The sequence below is a fragment of the Bombina bombina genome, chromosome 1 (assembly GCF_027579735.1).
Source record: "Bombina bombina isolate aBomBom1 chromosome 1, aBomBom1.pri, whole genome shotgun sequence".
NCBI lineage: Eukaryota > Metazoa > Chordata > Amphibia > Anura > Bombinatoridae > Bombina > Bombina bombina.
The window spans coordinates 799,756,456-799,779,549 of NC_069499.1; the positions used below are offsets into that span (position 1 = coordinate 799,756,456).

At 41.3% G+C, this 23,094-nt stretch overlaps 1 protein-coding gene across 1 annotated transcript in view; it reads left to right on the forward strand.

Annotated features, from left to right (window-relative positions):
- LOC128645989 (sulfotransferase 2B1) overlaps window positions 1-23,094 on the forward strand; it is a 68,767-nt gene that overhangs the window by 36,067 nt on the left and 9,606 nt on the right. Inside the window, exon 6 of the mRNA XM_053699365.1 lies at window positions 3,296-3,476. Coding sequence (XP_053555340.1) covers window positions 3,296-3,476 — 181 coding nt within the window. The remainder of the gene's footprint in view (window positions 1-3,295; window positions 3,477-23,094) is intronic.

Below are 23,094 nucleotides of genomic sequence, written 5' to 3' on the forward strand. Positions count from 1 at the left end.
AATAGTTTCCAAATTTTGTCCTGAGTTTAGAAATACCCAATATTTACATGTTCTTTGCTTTTTTTTGCAAGTTATAGGGCAATAAATACAAGAAGCACTTTGCTATTTCCAAACCACTTTTTTTCAAACTTAGCGCTAGTTACATTGGAACACTGATATCTTCCAGGAATCCCTGAATATCCCTTGACATGTATATATATATTTTTTTTAGAAGACATCCCAAAGTATTGATCTAGGCCCATTTTGGTATATTTCATGCCACCATTTCACCACCAAATGCGATCAAATAAAAAAAAATTGTTCACTTTTTCACACATTTTGTTACAAACTTTAGGTTTCTCACTGAATTTATTTACAAACAGCTCGTGCAATTATGGCACAAATGGTTGTAAATGCTTCTCTGGAATCCCCTTTTTTCTTAAATAGCAGACATATATGGATTTGGTGTTGCTTTTTGGTAATTAGAAGGCCGCTAAATGCCACTGCGCACCACACGTGTATTATGCCCAGCAATGAAGGGATTAATTAGGGAGCATGTAGGGAGCTTGTAGGGTTAATTTTAGCTTTATTGTAGTGTAGTAGACAACCCTAAGTATTGATCTAGGCCCATTTTGGTATATTTTATGCCACCATTTCAACGCCAAATGCGATTAAATAAAAAAAAAAGTAAAATTTTTCACAATTTTAGGTTTCTCACTGAAATCATTTACAAACAGCTTGTGCAATTATGGCACAAATGGTTGTAAATGCTTCTCTGGGATCCCCTTTGTTGAGAAATAGCAGACATACATGGCTTTGGCGTTGCTTTTTGGTAATTAGAAGGCCGCTAAATGCCGCTGCGCATCACACGTGTATTATGGCTAGCAGTGAAGGGGTTAATTAGGTAGCATGTAGGGAGCTTGCAGGGTTAATTTTAGCTTTAGTGTAGAGATCAGCCTCCCACCTGACACATTACACCCCCTGATCCCTCCCAAACAGCACTCTTCCCTCCCCCACCCCACAATTGTCCCCGCCATGTTAAGTACTGGCAGAAAGTCTGCCAGTACTAAAAAAAAAAGCTATCCTTGATAAAAAAATTTTTAAAAAAAAAGGCATATTTACATATGCTGCTCTGGAGGATCCCCCCTTAGCCCCCAACGTCCCTGATACCCCCCAAACAGCTCTTTACCCATCCCCCTCTAACTTATTAGTAGCCATCTTTGGTACTGGCAGCTGTCTGCCAGTACCCAGTTTATAGTAAAATATGTTTTTATTCTTTTTTTAAATAATTTTCTGTAGTGTAGCTTGCCCCCCCCAAAAGACCAACCCACCACCCCCTCCCAGATCTCTTAGATTGACATATATTTACATATATTTGGCCCTCACTGCCACTTTTCTCCCATCATTTTTCTGTAGTGTAGCGGTTCCCACCCGCTCCCTACCCCCGCGTGCACCCGGCGTTCCCGCCCACGATCCCGCCCCCCTCCACATCATACGGCCCATCGATGGCCGCCCACCCGCCTCCCAGACTGGCTCCCACCCACCAACGAAACCGGCCATCGATGTCCGGTACAGAGAGGTCCACAGAGTGGCTCTCTCTGCATCGGATGGCCAAGGGGGGTTATTGCAGGATGCCTCGATGTTGAGGCATCACTGCAATAACCGGAAAGCAGCTGGAAGCGAGCAGGATCGTTTCCAGCTGCTTTCCAGACCGAGGACGTACGCCATACGTCCTCAGGCGTTAAGTGTATTTTTTTTGAGGACGTATGGCGTACGTCCTTGGTCGTTAAGGGGTTAAAATGGCATGCTCTATCTGAATAATGAAAGTTTCATTTTTATTGAGTGTCCCTAATATTTCATCATGGGTCAACGAATAACTGCAACGTTTCGGACCTAGCTCAGCCCTTCCTTTGGTTACTGTAGGGGACTATAAGTGGGTCTCATATCTTTATGATACCTTGTACTCCACATCTACTGTGTAATACGGTAAACTCATGGGCATGAGCTCAATGTTATTTATATGAAGCACATGAACTAACGCCCTCTAGTGGTGAAAAACTGTCAAATGAAGAGGCGGCCTTCAAGGTCTAAGAAATTAGCATATGAACCTCCTAGGTTTAGCTTTCAACTAAGAATACCAAGAGAACAAAGCAAAATTGATGACAAAAGTAAATTGGAAAGTTGTTTAAAATGACATGCCCTATTCGAATCATAAGTATTTTTTTGGACTTGACTGTCCCTTTAAGTCTTTTCTTCAGTTATCAAGTAATCATGATTGTAAATGTATTCTCAGGTTCTTCTACCTAAGGTAATATACCTACTTTTCTCTTCGTCTTTCGAGCCAGTTCATATTATGGACTCTAGCAACCCTTCACTTTCTTGAAGGCAAACTTTCTTCTGAGGAATTATCCTCAGATTCAGATCAGGGTTCAAAAGAGTCTACATTTCTCTTTAAGCTAGAGCATCTATGTCCTTAAGGAAGATTAAAGGTGGTTTCCTATTCCAGATTCTAATCTGGAACTATGGGAAACCATTCCTAGTGTGGATGGCACTATGTCTGTTTTAGCTAGCAAACCTGGAAGACAGCGCTTCTTTAGAGAACCTATGGACATTAATCTAGAAGGTTTCCTAAGGAAAGCCTCCAGACAAGGGGGGTCTGCTGTTTTAATCGCTGTGGGTATTGCTTGTGTTGCAGGAGCAGAATTTGTTTGGGTTCATTCTTTATCTGATTTGGTTACAGCAGAATCATCCTTAGAGGATATTCAGGAACACATCTGCTGTCTGCAGTTGGCACAATCCTTATTTGTGATGCGATCATTCAAGTCATTGGCATTAATGAGAAAATACTTCTTTGACTGTACTAACTAGAGAAGCCCTTTGGTTGATGTCGGGATTTGCTGAAATTCATACTACCTTTCTTGCTTCTTTCTTCTATTCTTGGCTATATGTAATACTGGGATGGTCAGGGAAGTAGGTGGGATATAAAATCTCTGGTTTAGGGTGTCATTCCTCCTCCTGGTAGCTAGGAGATGAATTCCCAACAGTAATGATTCATGGACTTTTACCATCAAAAAATAAATAAATTTATCAGGTAATATATATATCTCAGAATAAACTGGCAGTACATATCCTGACACAGACAGTTTTCCATAAAACAGACCAAAATCCTCCAAAAACAGTGTAGTAAGTGTAGGTCATACATATCACAAAATTGAGACAGAACCATACACCCACATTGTTGAACACTCAAAACATTTTAAATGTAAGTCACTGCTTGATTCTAATCTTTTACCATTTGACCATTTTTATTTTTCAGGACTTGAGGCGATCCATAAAAAGGGTTTGCAGATTTCTGGGCTGTCCCATGTACTCTGCTGAGGTTGATAAGGTGGAACAGCATTGCAAGTTCTCTGTCATGAGCCAGAATGCTATGGTGAATTACACACTTATTCCATACAATATAATGGATCACAATCAGAGCAAGTTCATGAGGAAAGGTTTGTCAAATGCAATTATACATAAGTCATAATATTTGCACTCAATAGAACTATTATTTTGTTTAACAAAATTTGCAAGATTTCCAACTTCAGGGCAATCCAAGAATAAGACAACTTGAAAACCCTCTAGATTATATGTATCCCATATCTTTTGCTGTGACCAGCCAGATGCCAGATTTTAATGAGCTTGTGTTGTGATCCAAGTAGTCACTGTGTAATATGCAATAAGTTTAGGAAAACTGCAGAATACTAAAGTATGCCTTATGGACTCCAGGTCATGAAAATAATAAAAATAGTTTCAACCTATATATGAAAAAATATACCTTCATGTGTATTCTGTATCAGAAATACAATTTAATATTTAATACCAAAATACTTAATAGCAATGTTGGATAAAAGTACTTTGTTGCAACACAGTAAAAATATATAAAAAATATATGACAAAGCAAAGGAACATCTCCCTATATTTTGGATAACATCCAAGAGAATCACTTCAGTGAGTGTAAAACGTGAAAGTCCAGCGCAAAAGAGGATAACACTTTGTGTGACTATTAGTCCGTGTACAGTGTACACTTATCTGAAGCACAGCTCACTTCCAAAGAGAGATCCAGCATATATGGCAAAGTATTAGAACGGCTCACAGTACCTTTATTCCGCACCCTGTATTTGCCTTATTTAGTCCTTGGGATAGTTTAGCATATTTCTCCGACTTACGGCAAGCAATGCTCCCACGTTCTTCACACGATTCCTTGTTCGGAGTTCTTACGTGTCCTTGTATTGCAGTTCTGATTGGCTGCTGCGCTTTGTAATTGAATAGATGTTTGGAGTATTGACAGTTCTATTCAATCCGTGTATTATAATATGATATAGGCACCAGACAGTTCATCAACGTGTTTCATCTGTGTCTCAGGGCTTTATCGGGACTTTCATGTTTTACACTCACTGAAGTGATTCTCTTGGGTGTTACCCAAAATATAGGGAGACGTCCCTTTGCTTTGTCATATGTTTTTATATATTTTTACTGTGTTGCAACAAAGTACTTTTATTCAACATTGCTATTAAGTATTTTGGTATGTAATACTAAAATGTATTTCTGATACTGAATACACATGAAGGTATCTTTTTTTCATATATAGGTTGAAACTATAAATTTAAACAATAATTTAATTCTTATACAGTGTAAGCTTTAATAGCGCCCTCTTCACTATTTTATCCTACTGCATTATATTGACTGTTAGCAATCTAGTGAGGAGTTTACTAGAAGAGTGGCATTACACCCCTAGCGCAGACCCACATTTTCCTTATACAAAAGTAAAAAAAGTCCAAATTTTATTGTATTTTCAACAATTGTATGTGATCCAGCCATGGTTTTTCCAGTGTTGCTTCATAAATGGGTACTGAAAAACTAAGTAAGGCACTCAGCTGTTAACCCTTAGCTCCCCTACTAATCAATCTTTCCCTAAGATTGATAGAATTAAAGAGTTAAACACACAATGTAAAAGTTAGGGAGCGCTAATGAGCTCAAGGGTTCAGGAAAATGAATTTGTAAAACTTATTAAGAATAAAAATATAAATATATTAATGTGATCGTAATAAATACATACATAATTTCATAAACTTTTTCTAAAAAAAACAAGGGACGTCTCCCATAAAAAAAAAATTCTTACAATTTCATCAATATTAACATAACAAAGTTAAAAACAATAGGAGTTTGCGCACCAATTTATATTAGGTTCCACCTTAACAATAGTAACTCTTGCCAAACTTGTCAATAATTAACTTATTGGCTGAAAATTCATTCGATAAAAAGCGGTTTGGAAAGTCAAATAACAGAAATGATCAATCTTGTTTTTGTGGGATTGAGTTAACCCACATCTGTTAGTGTCAATATCTCCAATTCCTGTTAGCAGAACAATCAATAATTCTGACCAATAGTTTTGTAAAATGTCTCGTATTTTATTGCTGTGAAAAGAAACTTGGCATACCTGGGTCTTCAGGCTCTTATATAGTCAAGCGCAGACTTACTGTGAATATCCTTCGGTACTGTGTTCTGTTCATGTGCTGTGCATCACAGCAGTGCTAGTACGTTGTGTTTCTCTGCAGTCTGACTCCAAATCAGCTGTGCTGACATACGCTCCTGCGTGATGAAAGCGGGATGGTTTCCAACAAACGGCCGTTTGTACTCCCTGTGTCTTGTAGATTACAGGATCCTACAGGGAGAGATGCATTTCCTTGAAGTTCCTTCTTCGATACTGTAGTTAGACTCCTAGTGGTCTCTGCTTTTAAAGTCAACGCGTTTCGCCCTTGTGTGGGCTTTATCAAGACGTGTAACACTGTTTGGTCTAATGGACATTTAAATAGCCCTCCTTTTAATTCTATTGGTCAGTGTAATGGGTTGGTTCTGTCACTCTTTTAAAGGTGGAATTTGTTCCAGAGTTCATTCATCTGTTCTGTTAAGGTGGATTTTTTGTAAATGAATAAAAGAATAAAAAGAAACACTTTTAATTTAATAGTGAAGTACAATCAGTAGATGCAAAATTAAATAAATTTAAATTTTAAAAGATATTTATATAAACAATGAATTTCTAAAATGGTTAAATAAAGTTTTTTTAAATACTTAATGGAATATACTTCATATAATATAAATGCCAAATTTATATTTAAAAATCTGTAACTATAAATACATCTAAAGTTATATATCAAATATCAACTCTTGGACACTATTATATTAACAGTATATAAATTGTTTCATGTATACAAATCAATTTAGTGTGGGGTTTTAGTACCAATATTGTCTTTTTCTTCTACAAGATATGACAAGTCCACGGATTTCATCCTTACTTGTGGGATTTATCCTCCTGCTAACAGGAAGTGGCAAAGAGCACCACAGCAGAGCTGTATATATATAGCTCCTCCCTTCCCGCCACCTCCAGTCATTCTCTTTGCCTGTGTTAGTAATAGGAAGAGGTAAAGTGAGGTGTTAGTTTTAGTTTCTTCAATCAAGATATTTTTTGTTTTAAAATGGTACCGGTGTGTACTATTTTTCCTCAGGGAGAAATAGTCAGTCTGGATTCCCAGGAGGATAGAAGAGATCCTTTTTTCTCCCTGAGGTTGATGATCTTAGCAGACGTTACTAAGATCCATTCTGGTTCCCACAGAGTTCTGAAGGTAGTGCAAGAAAAATCTTCAGTGTGGAGACCGGTGTCATGCTACAAGCAGCATTGAGGTATGTTCAGGCTTTTATTTTTTGAGGAGACTTGTTTATATCAGAAATGGCTGACATTATTCCCTGTAGGGAAGGGGTAAGCAGTAGACATATAGGATTATGAATTACTGATCTTACTGGTGCATACATAATGATTTTTATGGTTATGTAGTTTAATAAGGGCTTGACACTGGGAGAGGCAGCTGTGCCTTTACTATGTTTAATAAGGGCATAACAAATATGTGTGTTAAAACTTTTGGGGACCACATGGCTTATGAAGACCGCTTCCCATGCGGTTGAGGAGACTGTGTATGCGTATGATTCAATCTTCAGTACCCTGGGGCAGGTAGGTGCAGGGGCTGCTATCATTGTTTAAAGTTTGTTACCAGATAAAAAAAGGCTTTTTACAGGGTGATTTAATCTTGCTCAATTGGTGCAATAATTTTATGGAAAATTTGAACTGCTTAGTTTAATTGTTTCGTACAAAAAAAATCGATTTTGGTGCAGTACAGTAAAATTGTTGCGCTTTTATTAGTTAAAGGCGCAGTACATTTCTTTCTGAAAATTGTTTAATTCAGTAATAAGGATTAAAAACGACAATTGTGGCTATTGCTAGTCTGTTTAACATGTCTGAACTTGAGGAAACTCATTGTTCTATGTGTTTAGAAGCCATTGTGGAACCCCCTCTTACTTTGTGTACCTCTTGTACTGAAAGTGTCACAACCTTTAACGCCCACCCAAGCGACGCCGGGTTCCTCAACCGCGTCTAATTCATTTACTCTGCAGGATATGGCTGCAGTTATGCCAACTACCCTTACAAAGGTATTATCTAAGTTGCCAGTGTTACAGGGTAAACGCAGTAGGACAGGGATCAATGTGAATACTGAGTCCTCTGATGCTTTGTTGGCTATTTCCGATGTGCCCTCACAGGGATCTGAGTTGGGGGTCAGGGAACTTTTGTCTGAGGGAGAACTTTCGGAACCGGGAAGTGGGTTACCTCAGACAGATTCGGACGTTATGTCCTTTAAATTTAAGCTGGAACACCTCCGCTTGTTACTGTGGGAGGTCTTAGCGACTCTGGATGACTGTGACCCTATTATGGTACCACCAGAGAAATTGTGTAAAATGGACAAATATCTGGAAGTTCCCACTTACACTGATGTTTTTCCGGTTCCCAAGAGGATCTCGGATAACCGTTCTCTCCTCCTCCTAACTTTAAGAAAATGTATCCCATATCAGACACCATTCGGGACTCTTGGCAGACTGTCCCTAAGGTGGAGGGAGCTATATCCACCCTGGCTAAGCGTACAACTATTCCTATTGAGGACAGCTGTGCTTTCAAAGACCCTATGGATAAGAAATTAGAGGGTCTTCTAAAGAAGTTATTTATTCATCAGGGTTTCCTTTTGCAACCGACTACCTGCATTGTTCCAGTTACTACTGCAGCAGCTTTCTGGTTTGATGCCTTAGAAGAGTCTCTTAAAATTGAGACCCCTTTAGAGGATATTTTAGATAGAATTAAGGCTCTCAAGCTCGCTAATTCTTTTATTACAGATGCCGCCTTTCAAATTGCTAAGTTGGCAGCTAAAAATGCAGGATTTGCCATTTTAGCGCGTAGAGCATTATGGTTAAAATCTTGGTATGCTGATGTGTCATCTAAGTCAAAGCTCTTGGCTATTCCTTTCAAGGGTAAGACCCTATTCGGGCCTAAATTGAAGGAAATCATTTCTGACATTACTGGAGGTAAAGGTCACGCTTTACCTCAGGATAAGTCTGTTAAGATGAGGGGTAAACAAAATAATTTTCGTTCCTTTCGAAACTTTAAAGGAGTACCCTCTTCCACAAAGCAGGAAGGGAATTTTGCTCAGGCCAAGTCCGCCTGGAGACCCAACCAGGCTTGGAACAAGGGTAAACAACCCAAGAAGCCTGCTGCTGCTACAAAGACAGCATGAAGGGGCGGCCCACGATCCGGGACCGGATCTAGTAGTGGGCAGACTTTCTTTCTTTGCCCAGGCTTGGGCAAGAGATGTCCAGGACCCCTGGGCACTGGAAATCATGACCCACGGGTATCAACTGGAAATCATGACCCACGGGTATCAACTGGAATTCAAAAATTTTCTACCAAGAGGGAGATTTCTTCTTTCACGATTGTAAACCAGATAAAAAGAGAGGCGTTCTTACGTTGTGTAAAAGACCTCTCTACTATTGGAGTAATTAGGTCCCGTTCCAAGACTAGAACAGGGACAGGGGTTTTACTCAAATCTTTTCGTGCTTCCCAAAAAAGAGGGAACGTTCAGACCTTTTTTTTTTTTTTGTAAATAAATTTTTATTCAGTTTAGAGGTTAAAAGTAACAATTGGGGACACGCAGGACCCCTGTTCTGATAGACACAAACGTGAAATTCAAGCACACATGTCCAAGATTAATGAACGTATATTAAGCACATACAGGTATAGCCATATATAGAATCATAAATCCCTACTCAACAGATAAACAAGTTAATTCTAGTCAATGGGAAAATTATATTCCTGTGAAATGTGAGGGTTTGTGGCGAAAATAGTTTGCCTAATTCGAACCCTGGTAAGGGCTCTATAAATGGGGGGGGAGGTGTACTAGTACGGAATATCTAACGTGAATAAACATAAAGGTAATTAGGTATAACTCAGTATAAGAATTAAAAAGAAGTATTACTTGTTCTAGACATAAAATTGTTTCCTTAGCTTACCTTAAGATATAACGTGCCCTACAGTATTATAGATAACATAGCACTGGGCATCTTGCAGAGCCAAGGACCCACCTACCATGTTATGGGGCCTTGCCGTATAACATCATTAGACTATATAGTTTAAGCTTACATCTATCTTGTGGGAATAAGTTATCTCTTAAGTATTACGTCCTTCGACTACAAAGTAGAATTCCCTTGTTAGTGAAGTCCACTTCCCTACATAGCCCTTCTCCTTGCTGTAGATAAGAGTTTATATTAATTGATCATAGGTTGGCGTGATCGTGGGTTAAACTTCCTTTATGTGGACTCCCTCCAGGCCCTGGCCACTGGTCCAGAAGGAGAAACACATATTATGTAAGGATTGTCACGAGCAATAGTGAAAGGATAATGATACAGAAAAATACAATGGCAATATATACTTGTCCCTATCGAGGGCCCCCTCAAACCCCCTGACTGGACAGACACATATACAGGGTTTATCAGTATCATTGAAGGCATGGTATCAGTGACCCACTCACAACACGGTTGTTATGTAACTGCTGTGGCATTTGTTACACATACACTTATGCAAGTGTCTCTCCCGGGGCTCCCCACTAACCCACAGGCGAGGTGTAAAGATAAGATGTCCGCAGCCAATAGTATCAAAGCCATCAGCCAACCACATAATAAAAGCAAGTAGCAACCTAAGGTAGCATTAAGAACCCACAGCATTATTTTCAAGATTGTCTTTAAACGTCTCTATATCAGTCTCATTGGAACTACAAACATTAGGATAGTGGAAGGACCTAGACTATAAAATTGGAAATGTGATATACCTGATTTTGGGCGCTTGATATTAGAAAACCATAACACATAAAATGTAAACATTGGCTTATGTACATTGTGAAATAGTACAAAAGAACACTCACTGTGGGTATGGAATATACTGTGCTTTACCATTAACTTCAAAATGGATGATGAAAAAAGGTTAGCCTTAGTGGCCGCTTAACACTAACAAAGGTCATAGCAAAAGAGAGAGAGAGAAATATACAAATATCTATAGACATGGGACAACATTGTTCAAATTGGCCCATTTACAGAAAGTATAAAAGGCTTTGCATACAGTATGACCCTAGAGGTTAGATATGTCTTTAAATGACAAGGAACTTATTAATACTTTATATGGAAATATTGGGTGCCTAACCGACAACCATTATGCAAATAGTAGTGATACAACAAGACAAAACAGAAACCTAGTAGTACTATGAAGCTTAATGGAAACATACACATTAAATGACAGATTGCATGAGGCCCTCCATAACAGTTTTCTAAAAACAGTAATAACACTCCCAGTGAACCCGGGACTCAGAAATTAACACCCATTTTGGTCAATATAATACATTAGATAACTGAGTACTTAGTAGCACCCAGCCAGCTAGAAAAAAACATTGTCCAGTGTGCACTGCCATATGATAGGTATGGGGAAGGCCCAGAATCACTAGGGAGTAATTTTCAGCTGAACTGTAGCTTCAGAAACAGGCTTATATAAAACAATACCAATCATACAATATTAACCAAACCATAAAAACATTGTACAGAATTAGCTACAAATATATTTTTTAGCTGTAACAGTGATCCAGATAACCACATGGATCAACGTCTAATAGTCATCCTTATCCTACTCCAGACCGCCAGACTAAGTAGTGCTCCATGGCCTCAAAAACAGTCTTAGTCCCCTTGTTCACAAGCCGCACATACCAGCTAGTTAGAGCACTGTACAGCGACACCAACTCAGCATTAGTCGCCAGTGGACCAGCATTGCCAGTTCTGATCATCCCACTACACTCCAGATGCAGCTTGCTATTACCCCAAGGGCGCCTTCTCAGTGCCCGATCCGCAGCATCTATCGGGTTGGTTAAGGTCGGGATTGTACAACACTGGACTCGTGATCTGGACAGTTCCCCATCTTCGCCAAATTGAGGCCTCCTGTATAGAACCATGTCGACACACTGGGTCAATGCCTTTGGAGTTCCACGTGGCTGTAATGGGTATGTTTCAAATGTAGATCTCGAGACCCCAACCGGGTCACATGCACTACCAGCAGTGGGCTCTCCACATGGCAATCTGGTTACTGCCCGGGACCTCCTATTATCAGAGCTCTTTGCTTCATTGAATGTGTCTCGTAGGAGGCTCCGTTTCTGAGAAAATTGCTGAGCGCCGTCAATCAATACACTGCTGCATGTAGATTTCAGTGCCATAAGTAGGTCCTTCTCAAGCTGCCTATAATGGCTGCTTACAAGTTGTATGATACTCTCCTCCCATCTACGGACTGCATCCATTCTGTCTTCAGTATATATTGCTGGTATTTCCATAATATGCCCAAGCTGTGCTGGTAGAAATGACATCTGCGTTATCAATCATATGCCTCGAGGTCAATCAGAATGACTTTGGTTCCTGCGGTTATCGTATCAAAAGTTCCAAACTACATCAAAACAGTTAGAAAGGGAAGCTTCTTTCTAGGGTCTGAGTTATAGGTCACAAATGTCATGCTTATTCAAGAATTAACCCCCTAAATCTGTTTATTTGGCAAGAGCTCATGAGGTGTGCGTCTGGTCGGTTCAATGGCTAGCTCTGCCCCCCCCCCCCCCCCCCCCGTTCAGACCTATTTTGGATCTCAAGAGTCTAAACAAGTTTCTCAGTCCCATCTTTCAAGATGGAGACCATCCGAACAATTTTACCAATGATCCAGGAGGGTCAATATATAACTACTGTGGACTTGAAGGATGCATACCTTCATATTCCTTTCCACAAGGATCATCATCAGTTCCTAAGGTTTGCCTTCCTGGACAAACATTTTCAGTTCGTGGCTCTTCCCTTCGGGTTGGCCACAGCACCCAGGATCTTCACGAAGGTTCTAGGGTCCCTTCTGGCGGTTCTCAGGCCGCAGGGCAATTTAGGCGTCAACTTATCATCTGACAAAGTCTCATACAGACACAGTGTTGTCCTTCCTGAGAACTCATGGGTGGAAGGTGAATCTAGAAAAGAGTTCACTAAATCCACAGACAAAGGTTCCCTTCTTGAGAACTCTGATAGATTCTATAGCAATGAAGATTTTTCTGACAGAGGTCAGAAAATCAAAACTTCTAAATACATGCCAAGCCCTTCAGTCCAATCCGCGGCCGTCAGTGGCTCAGTGTATGGAGGTAATTGCATTGATGGTGGCGGCAATGGACATCATTCCGTTTGCTCGGTTTCATCTCAGACCACTGCAACTGTGCATGCTCGGACAGTGGAATGGGGATTATGCAAATTTTTCTCCTCCGATAAATCTGGATCAAGAGACCAGAAACTTTCTTCTTTGGTGGTTGTCGTCGGATCATCTGTCCCAAGGGATGTGTTTCCGCAGACCCTCGTGGATAATAGTGACAATGGACGCCAGTCTACTAGGCTGAGGTGCAGTCTGGAATTCCCTGAAGGCTCAGGGTGTATGGACTTAGTTGGAGTCTCTACTTCCAATCAATATTCTAGAATTGAGAGCAATATTCAATGCGCTTCATGCATGGCCTCAGTTGGCTTCTGCCAAATTCATCAGATTCCAGTCGGACAACATCACGACTGTGGCTTACATCAATCATCAGGGAGGAACGAGGAGTTCCTTAGCGATGACAGAAGTATCCAAGATAATTTGATGGGCGGAGGCTCACTCCTGTTATCTGTCAGCAATCTACATCCCAGGAGTGGACAACTGGGAAGCTGACTTTTTAAGCCAACAGGCTTTTCATCCGGGGGAGTGGGAACTCCATCCGGAGGTATTTGCCTCACTGATTCTCCGATGGGGCAGACCAGAATTGGATCTGATGGCGTCTCGACAGAATGCCAAGCTTCCAAGATACGGATCCAGGTCGAGGGATCCTCAGGCCGAACTTATGTCTTGGCAGTTCAACCTAGCTTATGTGTTTCCACCGTTTCCTCTCCTTCCCCGGGTGATTGCTCGGATCAAACAGGAGAGAGCTTCAGTAATTCTAATCGCGCCTGTGTGGCCACGCAGGACTTGGTATGCAGATCTAGTGGATATGTCCTCTCTGCCTCCGTGTAAACTTCCAGTGAGACAGGACCATCTCATTCAAGGTCCTTTCCAACATCCAAATCTAATTTCTCTTCAGCTGACTGCTTGGAGATTGAACGCTTGATTTTATCTAATCGGGGATTCTCTGATGCGGTCATTGATACTTTGATTAAGGCACGTAAGCCTGACACTAGAAAGATCTATCATAAGATATGGCGTAAATATCTTTTTTTTTTTGTGAATCCTAGGGCTACTAATGGAGTAAAGTTAGGATTCCCAGGATTCTGTCTTTTCTCCAAGAGAAGGATTGGAGAAAGGATTATCAGCAAGTTCCTTAAAGGGACAAATTTCTGCTTTGTCAATTTTGTTACATAAACGTTTGGCAGATGTTCCAGATGTTCAGTCTTTTTGTCAGGCTCTAACCAGAATTAAGCCTGTGTTTAGACCAATTGCTCCACCCTGGAGTTTGAATTTAGTTTTTAGTGTTCTTCAAGGGGTTCCGTTTGAACCCATGCATTCCATAGATATTAAGTTATCTTGGAAAGTTTTGTTTTTGTTTGCTATTTCTTCTGCTCGTAGAGTTTCTGAGCTTTCAGCTTTAAAATGTGATTCGCCTTATCTCATCTTCCATTCTGATAAGGTGGTTTTATGTACCAGACCTGGTTTCCTTCCTAAGGTTGTTTCTAATAAGAATATTAATCAGGAAATCGTTGTTCCTTCATTATGTCCTAACCCTTCTTCTAAGAAGGAGCGTATGTTGCATAACCTGGATGTGGTCCGTGCCTTGAAGTTTTACTTGCAGGCGACTAAGGATTTCCGTCAATCATCTACATTATTCATTGTTTTTTCTGGAAAGCGTAGGGGTCAGAAAGCTACGGCTACCTCTCTTTCTTTGTGGCTGAAGAGTATCATCCGTCTGGCGTATGAGACTGCTGGACAGCAGCCTGCTGAAAGAATTACGGCTCATTCTACTAGGGCTGTGGCTTCCTCATGGGCATTTAAAAACAATGCTTCTGTTGAACAGATTTGCAAGGCTGCAACTTGGTCGTCGCTTCACACTTTTTCCAAATTTTCCAAATTTTCCAAATTTAATACTTTTGCTTCTTCTGAGGCTGGTTTTGGGAGAAAGGTTCTTCAAGCAGTGGTGCCTTCCATTTAGGTTCCTGTCTTGTCCCTCCCTTTCATCCGTGTCCTGTAGCTTTGGCATTGTATCCCACAAGTAAGGATGAAATCCGTGGACTCGTCATATCTTGTAGAAGAAAAGTAAATTTCTCTTACATTGGTGTATCCGGTCCACGGCTTCATCCTTACTTGTGGGATATTCTCAATCCCTACAGGAAGTGGCAAAGAGAGCACACAGCAGAGCTGTCCATATAGCTCCCCTCAGGCTCCGCCCCCCCAGTCATTCTCTTTGCCGCTCTAACAAGTAGCATCTCCATGGGAGGGTAAAGAGTTTGTGGTGTTAAATTTGTAGTTTTTATTTCTTCTATCAAAAGTTTGTTATTTTAAAATAGTGCCGGCTTGTACTATTTACTCTGAAGCAGAAAGAGATGAAGATTTCTGCTGAGAGGAATATGATTTTAGCACCAGTAACTAAAATCCATTGCTGTTCCCACGCAGGACTGTTGAATACCGGAGAACTTCAGTTGGGGGGAACAGTTTGCAGGCTTAACTGCTTCAGGTATGATCAGTCATTTTTCTAACAAGACCCAGTAATGCTAGAAGACTGTCAGAAATCCCCACAGGGGTAGGTAAGCCATTTTTTCTCAGACTCTAAGTATAAAATGATGGTTAACTGCAAGGAAAACAGAAACAGAGGCGCCACATGTGTAGATCAATCAAAACTGACAAAATCCAAGCAAGATGAGATACAGGATACTCACAAACGTGAAGGCACTCTCTTGTGCCTGTAGGGGCAGGCTGGTATTTTAACAGCAAACCAGCTGGCTGTACCAAGGGATCCCCGTCAGGATATCCTATAGTTGTGGTGGATCTCACAACAGCAACCCTTAACTAGGTTACTTCCAGCAAAAAGGAAAATATGTAACCTAGTTAAGGGTTGCTGTTGTGAGATCCACCACAACTATAGGATATCCTGACGGGGATCCCTTGGTACAGCCAGCTGGTTTGCTGTTAAAATACCAGCCTGCCCCTACAGGCACAAGAGAGTGCCTTCACGTTTGTGAGTATCCTGTATCTCATCTTGCTTGGATTTTGTCAGTTTTGATTGATCTACACATGTGGCGCCTCTGTTTCTGTTTTCCTTGCAGTTAACCATTTTTTGAAGATACACCATCGTTTGGGTGAAGACCGAGAGCTGCCTTATCTATCTATTTCTGGACTTCATTTGAACTTTTCCATTTGACCATTTGATACGTCTGTATATATATTTTAACCATTTTTTAATATATATTTTTTATTATTATTATTTTTTAATTATTATTGCTCTTTATAATTTTTAGATTTATAATTCTATTCACATATATGGTATTACCAGGGGCATATTGATTGTATTACCATTCCAGTACTATACTCTGCCCCTAGTTATTAGCGCCTCCTATAGGGGATTTGTGGTATTACATCAGTATCACAAATATCCCTGATAATATAAAAGTATAAAATGATGGCTTAATTAAGGGCTTAATTCTGGTTGACACTATTTTGGGCTTAATCGATTGCTTATTAGCATGATTTAAGAAGGATTTGCTGTTTTTTTACACTTATAAAACGCTTATGGGGTTTTTTATTTCGCCTGGCACTTGATTAGACACCTAATCTACCTCAAAGGCCCCATCACTCTGGAATGGAGAGGGAGGGGGCCTCATTTTCGCGCCTCAGTTGCGCAGTTGTTTTGCTAAGACAGTTCATGCAGCTTCACGTGTGGAGTCCAGATACCTCAGAGGGGACTTCAGAGAGGCTTATTTCTTCTTCAAATAATCCCTAAGGAAGGTAAAAGCCACAGTAGAGGCTGTGGCATCGTGCTGTAGTATTTATAACCGGTTAATTGCCGTTTTTAGCTCCGGTTCGGGCATTAAGGGGTTAATTGATCTGAAAATTTGTGTGCAATCTTTTCAAAGCATTAGGATAATGTGTTGAAAATTTCATTAAGATCGGATGTTTATTTGATGGTTATTTGATGTTTTGGTAATAAAGTGTGCACTTTTATTATTTAAAGACACAGTAACGTTTTTTCAAAAAGTGTTTTTTCTTGCATTTTAGTGCTGTCTAAGTCTGTCAAACATGTCTGAGCCTTCAGATAGCCCTTGTTCTATATGTTTAAAAGCCATGGCGGTACCCCCATTGAATTTAATTTTGAAGTGTGCTATAGGGTCCAAGCAGTTTAAGGACCATACAGTGACACTTAAAAATGTGGCCCAAGATGTTGCTTTAGCTGAAGGTAGTGAGGATAGTACTCTATCCTCTCCTTCTGTGTCGACACCAGTTATGCCCGCGCAAGCGATGCCCAGTACCTCTAGCGCATCGATCCCTATTACTTTGCAACAGTTAGCAGCAGTAATGGATAATTCTCTCGCAGCATTTTTATCCAAACTCCCAGCATTTCCAAGGAAGCGCGATAGCTCAGTTTTAAATACAGAAAATGAGCAATCGGACGCAGTGGATAATTTATCTGTAGTGCCCTCACAACAATCTGACTTGGCGGTGAGGGAGGGCCTGTCTGAGGGAGAAATTTCTGACGCAGGAAAAGTTTCTCAGCAGGCAGAGCCAGTTACCATAGCATTTAAGTTTAAGCTAGAACACCTCCGTGCCCTGCTTAAGGAGGTCCTGGCTACACTTGATGATTGTGACCCCTTGGTGGTCCCAGAAAAATTGTGTAAAATGGACAAATTCTTAGAGGTCCCGGTACACACTGATGCGTCTTCGATACCTAAGAGGGTGGCGGATATCGTGACTACGGAGTGGGAGAGACCAGGTGTACCCTTTGTTCCCCCCCCTATATTTAAGAAAATGTTCCCCATTGTTGACCCCAGAAGGGACGCGTGGCAGACGGTCCCTAAGGTAGAGGGGGCAGTTTCAACTCTAGCTAAGCGCACGACTATACCAATAGAAGATAGTTGCGCTTTCAAAGATCCTATGGATAAAAAACTAGAAGGTTTACTTAAGAAAATATTTGTTCAACAAGGTTTCCTTCTTCATCCAATTTCTTGCATTATTCCTGTAACCACTGCAGCGGCTTTTTGGTTTGAAGAACTAGAAAACTCACTCCAGAAGGAGACTTCTTATGACGAGGTTATGGACAGAATTCACGCCCTGAAGTTGGCTAATTCTTTCATCACAGATGCCGCTTTTCAGTTAGCTAAATTAGCGGCAAAAAATTCTGGTTTTGCAATTGTGGCGCGCAGAGCGCTTTGGCTAAAATCTTGGTCGGCGGATGTGTCGTCCAAAACAAAACTGCTTAATATTCCTTTCAAGGGTAAGACCCTATTCGGGCCAGAGTTGAAAGAGATTATTTCAGATATCACTGGGGGAAAGGGCCATGCCCTTCCACAAGATAGACCTTTCAAAGCTAAAAACAAGTCTAATTTTCGTTCCTTTCGCAATTTCAGGAACGGACCTGCTTCTACCTCTTCAGCCACTAAGCAAGAGGGTAACGCTTCCCAGCCCAAACCAGCATGGAAACCCCTGCAAGGCTGGAACAAGGGTAAACAGGCCAAGAAGCCTGCTGCTGCTACCAAGACAGCATGAAAGGGTAGCCCCCGATCCGGGACCGGATCTAGTAGGGGGCAGACTTTCTCTCTTTGCTCAGGCTTGGGCAAGAGATGTGCCGGATCCCTGGGCGTTAGAAATTGTCACTCAGGGGTACCTTCTGGAATTCAAGGACCTCCCTCCAAGGGGAAGGTTCCACATTTCTCGCTTGTCTTTAGACCAGATAAAGAGACAGGCATTCTTACGTTGCGTAGAAGACCTTCTAAAAATGGGAGTGATACACCCAGTAACAACAGCAGAACAAGGACTGGGTTTTTACTCAAACCTGTTTGTAGTTCCAAAAAAGGAAGGAACTTTCAGGCCAATCCTGGACTTAAAAATCCTAAACAAATTCCTCAGAGTTCCATCGTTCAAAATGGAAACCATTCGGACAATTTTACCAATGATCCAGGAGGGTCAATATATGACTACCGTGGATTTAAAGGATGCGTACCTGCATATTCCTATCCACAAAGATCACCATCAGTTCCTGAGGTTCGCCTTTCTGGACAAGCATTACCAGTTTGTGGCTCTTCCCTTCGGATTGGCCACTGCTCCCAGAATTTTCACAAAGGTGCTAGGATCCCTTCTAGCGGTGCTAAGACCAAGGGGCATTGCAGTAACACCTTACTTAGACGACATATTAATTCAAGTGTCGTCCTTTCACAAGGCAAAGGCTCATACGGACATTGTTCTGGCCTTTCTAAGATCTCACGGGTGGAAGATGAACGTAGAAAAGAGTTCTCTGTCCCCGTTCACAAGGGTTCCCTTCCTGGGAACAATAATAGACTCGGTAGAGATGAAAATCTTTCTGACAAAGGTCAGGAAGTTAAAACTTTCAAACACTTGTCGAATTCTTCGTGCCATTCCTCATCCCTCCGTGGCTCAATGCATGGAGGTAATAGGACTAATGGTTGCGGCAATGGACGTGGTTCCTTTTGCTCGAATTCATCTAAGACCACTGCAACTATGCATGCTCAAACAGTGGAATGGGGATTATGCGGATTTGTCTCCCCAAATACAAATGGACCAAAAAACCAGAGACTCACTCCTCTGGTGGTTGTCTCAGGATCACCTGTCTCAGGGAATGAGTTTCCGCAGACCAGAGTGGATCATTGTCACGACCGACGCCAGTCTCTTAGATTGGGGCGCGGTCTGGGACTCCCTGAAAGCTCAGGGTCTATGGTCTCGGGAAGAATCTCTTCTCCCGATTAAACATTTTGGAATTGAGAGCGATATTCAATGCGCTCCAGGCCTGGCCTCAGCTAGCAGAGGCCAAATTCATCAGATTTCAGTCGGACAACATTACGACTGTAGCGTACATCAATCATCAAGGAGGAACAAAGAGTTCCTTGGCGATGAGGGAGGTATCCAAGATCATCAAATGGGCAGAGGATCACTCCTGCCATCTATCAGCAATTCACATCCCAGGAGTAGACAACTGGGAGACGGATTATCTGAGTCGTCAGACTTACCATCCGGGGGAGTGGGAACTTCACCCGGATGTTTTTGCCCAGTTAACCCAACTATGGGGCCTTCCAGATCTGGATCTGATGGCGTCACGACAGAACTCCAAAGTTCCACGTTACGGGTCCAGGTCCAGGGATCCCAAGGCGACATTGGTAGATGCCTTAGTGGCGCCTTGGTCGTTCAATCTAGCTTATGTCTTTCCACCGTTTCCTCTTCTCCCGCGGCTAGTAGCCAGGATCAAGCAGGAGAAGGCTTCGGTAATTCTGATAGCTCCTGCGTGGCCACGCAGGACTTGGTATGCAGACCTGGTGAATATGTCATCGGCTCCACCATGGAAGCTACCTTTGAGGCAGGACGTTCTAATCCAAGGTCCATTCAAGCATCCAAATCTAGTTTCTCTGCAACTGACTGCTTGGAGATTGAACGCTTAATTCTAGCTAAGCGTGGGTTCTCTGAATCAGTTATAGATACCCTGATCCAGGCTAGAAAGCCTGTTACCAGGAAAATTTACCATAAAATATGGCGGAAATATCTTTGTTGGTGTGAATCCAAGGGTTACTCATGGAGTAAGATTAGGATTCCAAGATTACTATCTTTTCTCCAAGAAGGATTGGAGAAAGGTCTGTCAGCTAGTTCCTTAAAAGGACAGATATCTGCTCTGTCTGTTTTGTTACACAAGCGTCTGGCAGCCATGCCAGATGTTCAGGCGTTTGTACAGGCTTTAGTCAGAATCAAGCCTGTCTACAGACCTGTGGCTCTCCTCCATGGAGTCTAAATTTAGTTCTTTCCGTTCTTCAAGGGGTTCCGTTTGAACCTCTACATTCCATAGATATTAAGTTGCTATCTTGGAAAGTTTTGTTTTTGGTAGCTATTTCTTCTGCTAGAAGAGTTTCTGAATTGTCTGCTTTGCAGTGTAATTCACCCTATCTGGTGTTCCATACAGATAAGGTTGTTTTACGTACCAAACCTGGTTTTCTTCCAAAAGTGGTTTCCAATAAGAATATTAACCAGGAAATAGTTGTTCCTTCTCTATGTCCTAATCCAGTTTCTAACAAGGAACGTCTGTTACACAACCTTGATGTAGTTTGTGCTTTAAAGTTTTATCTAAAAGCAACTAAAGACTTCAGACAAATATCTTCCTTGTTTGTCGTCTATTCTGGCAAGAGGAGAGGTCAAAAAGCAACTGCTACCTCTCTATCTTTCTGGCTGAAAAGCATCATCCGATTGGCTTATGAGACTGCTGGAAGGCAGCCTCCCGAACGTATTACAGCTCATTCCACTAGAGCTGTGGCTTCCACATGGCCTTTCAAGAACTTGGTCTTCACTTCATACATTTGCCAAATTTTACAAATTCGATACTTTTGCTTCTTCGGAGGCTATTTTTGGGAGAAAGGTTTTACAAGCAGTGGTGCCTTCCGTTTAGGTTACCTGACTTGTTCCCTCCCTTCATCCGTGTCCTATTGCTTTGGTATTGGTTCCCACAAGTAAGGATGAAGCCGTGGACCGGATACACCAATGTAAGAGAAAACAGAATTTATGCTTACCTGATAAATTTCTTTCTCTTACGGTGTATCCGGTCCACGGCCCACCCTGGCATTTTAGTCAGGTTTAAAATTTATTTTTGTAAACTACAGTCACCACTGCACCCTATGGTTCTCCTTTTTCTCCTAACCGTCGGTCGAATGACTGGGGGGCGGAGCCTGAGGGGAGCTATATGGACAGCTCTGCTGTGTGCTCTCTTTGCCACTTCCTGTAGGGATTGAGAATATCCCACAAGTAAGGATGAAGCCGTGGACCGGATACACCGTAAGAGAGAGAAATTTATCAGGTAAGCATAAATTCTGTTTTATGCTTACCTGATAAATTAATTTCTTCTACGATATGACGAGTCCAAGGCCCACCCTGTCATTTTTAAGACAGGTTTAGATTATATTTATTTTTTATAAACTTCAGTCACCTCTGCACCTTTGGCTTTTCCTTTCTCTTCCTAACTTCGGTCGAATGACTGGAGGTGGAGGGAAGGGAGGAGCTATATATATACAGCTCTGCTGTGGTGCTCTTTGCCACTTCCTGTTAGCAGGAGGATAAATCCCACAAGTAAGGATGAAATCCGTGGACTCGTCATATCGTAGAAGAAATTAATTTATCAGGTAAGCATAAATTTACTTTTTATAATTAAATATTTAGAAATGTAGATATATCCAATTCAGAGTTTAAACCTGATGGGAAGAGGGTCTGCATATTATAAATGAATTCTGCTTCTATTTTCAATAGTTTGGTCTCAAAATTTCCTCCTCTCCAATCAGGTTTAACCTTTTTTCATTCCCCAAAAAGTAAAAACCATTTGACTAAAGTGTAGGCCAAAATTAAGATAAAATTAGTTGTTTTTTTTTCTCAATGGTTTTGCAGAAAATATCATTAAATTGATGTTAAATTATGTAACTAATGTGTTCTTTGGATAGGGTAAGTAACATTTATAAATAACAGAAAATGTTATACTGGGGTTAGAGCATTTGCAGAGCACTCAATCTCTTTAAGCTCCCGTCGGTCTAAGTGACCATCTTTAAGTGATAGCACTAAGAATTAGACAAGAATTGAACAAGATCTAAGGCAAGCTAAAATATATTTCATTCAGTTTTATTTTTTACACTTAATATTCTGCTATGCTTTCAGGACTGCTTTTCACTTTAACAGTCTCATGTCTGTCTAATCCACAGGCATGCTCACATGCTCATACCTAACTCTTACTTTCCATCTTGCTGCTATTAGCATCAGGCGACATCTCTCCAAATCCTGGACCCTGCCTCATTCCCACCATTACCCAATCATGCACTCTTTATAGAAATGTCAACAAAAGCAACACACATAACCTCATTCCTACAAACTTACAGCCATTCATGACCTGTTTATTTCAAATGCTTTCACCTTTTTAGCAATTACCGAAACCTGGCTATCTTCTTCTGACACCGCTTTGATTGCTGCTCTCAGACACGGTAGTCTCCACTTTAGCCATACCCAGAGGCCAGGTCAGAAACATGGTGGCGGTGTTGGGGTCCTGCTCTCCCCCTCCTGCACTTATCATTACCTACCCCCAATACCATCTCTCTCCTTCTCCTCCTTTGAAGTCCACTGTATCCGCCTTTTCTCCCTCCTCTCCCTCCGAGTGGCAGTCATCTATCGCCCTCCTGGACCGACCTCCCAATTCCTTGACAACTTTGCCTCCTGGCTTCCACACTTTGTCTCTACAAATATACAGACGCTAATTCTTGGGGACTTCAATGTTCCCATTGACAACCCGTCTGCCTCTGCTGCCTCTAAACTTCTTTCACTCACATCCTCCTTCGGTCTCTCACAATCCCCCCTATTCCCTACTCACCGTGATGGACACTCCATCAATCTGGTATTTTCCTACCTCTGCTCTATTTCTGACCTAACTTGTCGCCCTTTTCCCATTTCAGACCCATCACCTG